We start from the raw sequence: 2,802 nt of genomic DNA on the forward strand, positions 1-2,802 counted from the left end.
CCTGGGGAAACAATTCAAATTAGCTCTTACAAAATAGCCACCTCCACTTTTAAACCATGAAAATAACATAGACTATTAATGAAGACCAACTCAAAAGTCTACTATTCAAGTCAATGAATTAATGAATAAGTTGCTATCATAAAACTATTAGCCATTACAGTTAAAGGTGAGGTCTTTTCAAAAGGATGACACTGGTTTTAATATACAGCCATGCACTGCATAATGTTTTGGCCAATGACAGACTGCACAGATGATGGTGGTCCCATAAGATTATTATACCATATACCTTTTTAATATAATATTGTGTTTATTATTTTATTGCTACATTAGAAATGAAAATAAACTGTGAGAAGCTGCAAAAATGTGCAACCTCATGAAGATTATGGAGCAATGGAGGTGTCCACTGTAGAAGGTTAAAATTGCCTTATCTTGTAGGGGGTACAAGGACTATATACACAAAGGGCATCAATGGTAAGATTACTGACAGCATCTGCCATCTGGAATTTATGCATCAATGGTAAGTTTAAAAGTAAGCTTAAGGGCTGGGAGCGGTGGTTCATACCTGTAATCCCAGCACTTTGGGAGGCTGAGGAAGGTGGATCATGCAGTCAGGAGTTCGAAATCAGCTTGGCCAACATGGCAAAACCCCATCTCTACTAAAAATACAAAAATTAGCTGGGTGTGGTGGCGGGCACCTGTAGGCCCAGCTACTTGGGAGGCTGAGGCAGGAGAATCACTTGAACCTGGGAGGCGGAGATTGCAGTGAGCTGATATCGCTCTTGGTGACAGAGCGAGAGTCCGTCTCAAAAAAGAAAACAAAACAAAAAAGTAAGCTTAAGGAAACATTGGCCACTTCTGACCTCTTAGCCAAGGTGTACAGATGAGAAGACAATGGAAAATCCCTAACATTTCTACAAACGCACTGGTTTACAAAACCGAGACTCTCAAATGACGTTGAAATTTGCCCTTGGGAGGAGATCCCATTTTAGAATGTTTGAATACACTCTTTCTCCTGCTGGATAGTTTCCTTTGACAGAAGAGTATTTTTTTCTTTGTTATTAATTTTCTTCAGTTTTTCCCTGTCAAACTTCCCCACTTTTGACATGTCTGGCTTATAACTCATCTTGACTAAGGAAAGCCTGTTGTTCACTCTGGACTAGATAGCAGCACCATATTCTTACTGTGTTTTTTCTATGTTTAGGTAGACAAATAGTATTGTGTTCCAATTGCCTACTGTATTCAGTGCAGTAACATGCTGTACAGGTTGGTGGCCTAGGAGCAATAACCTAGGTTAGTAGAGTAGGCCACCTAGGTTTGCATAAATGCAGTCTATGATTTTCACACAATGATGAAATCATCTAACAACACATTTCTCAGAATGTGTCCACATCGTTAAGCAACACGAGGCTGTAATTGTTTTGTTTCTGGCTGCTATAAATGACAACATCAGCTGTTGAACAAGGCTGGTCTTGATTGTAATCATAAAAGTAACATTTGTAAATTTAAAAGAAAAAAGCTTATATTTTCTATAGAAGGAAGATTTACATCCAAAATTGTTATTAAGTAAGTTACAAGTTTAAAGAAATGGGCATAATTTAGGTTTCAGATGGATCCCTTTTGACTCTCAACCCAGGAGCTGAGAAGTTTACAGTAGAGAAAATCTTGGGCTAGCTGTTACTTTGTGTTGCAATTTTCTTAGATTTTCTTGGGTCTTTTACTCAAAGACTTAAGACATTACATAACAATGAGCTTGGAAATAGTGTTTTTCTCTTTAATATATAATTCTCTTATGCACATACTTAGTTTGCAGTTGTGGAGTCTATAATTCAGCTCTGCAATGACATTGGTGGGAGTATTAAGTAATGAGTGCACAGAATTGTACAAATGTAATACAACTATTAACTTTCATCCTGAAACTTCAGATCTTTTATAAATTACATTGTCATCACTAGTCACCTACGAAGTTAAAAGACCTGTTCTACAGTAAGAGACAAAGAATTGAAGAGACTTGCTGAAGGTCACCGAAGACTGAGGTTTTTATCACTTAAGAGGCCAGAATTTAAAAGATTTGAACTTGGATGCCTACTTTGAACCCAAAGGAAGAATGGTTTACTCTTTGGGAAGAATCTGGAGATCAATTCCTGAACGTAGGGATGACTTCTATTTAGTCATGGGATGAGGATAGAATGCAAACATATGTTTAAGCATGAAATGGATTGGGGTTACCTTAAGAGCAAGGTATTATGCTACTTAGGAGACACAAAACAATATGATGAGTCAGGCTATAGTGTGTATTTGGAAGATAGAGGGAGTGGTTGACAGAGAGAGAGAGAGAGAATGAGAGTCAAAAAGAGACATATAAAGAGAATGAGAAAATAATATTCTCTATAATTATGCCAAATTATTGACATATTTTCTTAAAAAATAAATTCACAAATCACAGTTATAGAAAAATGCATTGCTGTATTTTTATCCAAGTGTTCATTATATAAGGATAGAAAACTGTTCATTTAATTATATGAATAGCACTTAACGTCATGTAATCTTGTTTGAAGACTTATTTATTTGATCTCCTTTAGACAAAGTGACAATTCGATTTTCTTTAGCTTTGTTAGAAAACCCTTCATCTTCTAATTATATCTGTTGGTGCATGAGTAGACACAGAGCAATAGATAACACACTGACAACTTGCAGACCTAAGGGTGAATATCTATTATCACAACTCCTAGAGTTTAGACCAAACATTAGTGAAATTGATGAGTTTTTCTAGAGATGAAGTAGCAGAAAATACTTTTTAGAAGA

General features: G+C 36.2%; 1 protein-coding gene across 1 annotated transcript; it reads right to left on the reverse strand.

The window, feature by feature from the left end:
• Nucleotides 1-292: 292 nt before the first annotated feature.
• LOC100987847 (thymosin beta-15A) lies at nucleotides 293-1,123 on the reverse strand. Its single transcript, XM_034960375.2, has one exon. The coding sequence runs from the start codon at nucleotides 1,121-1,123 to the stop codon at nucleotides 986-988; it is 138 nt and encodes a 45-aa protein (XP_034816266.1). The 3' UTR covers nucleotides 293-985.
• Nucleotides 1,124-2,802: the final 1,679 nt, after the last annotated feature.

Source organism: Pan paniscus, chromosome 4 (genome assembly GCF_029289425.2).
Source record: "Pan paniscus chromosome 4, NHGRI_mPanPan1-v2.0_pri, whole genome shotgun sequence".
NCBI lineage: Eukaryota > Metazoa > Chordata > Mammalia > Primates > Hominidae > Pan > Pan paniscus.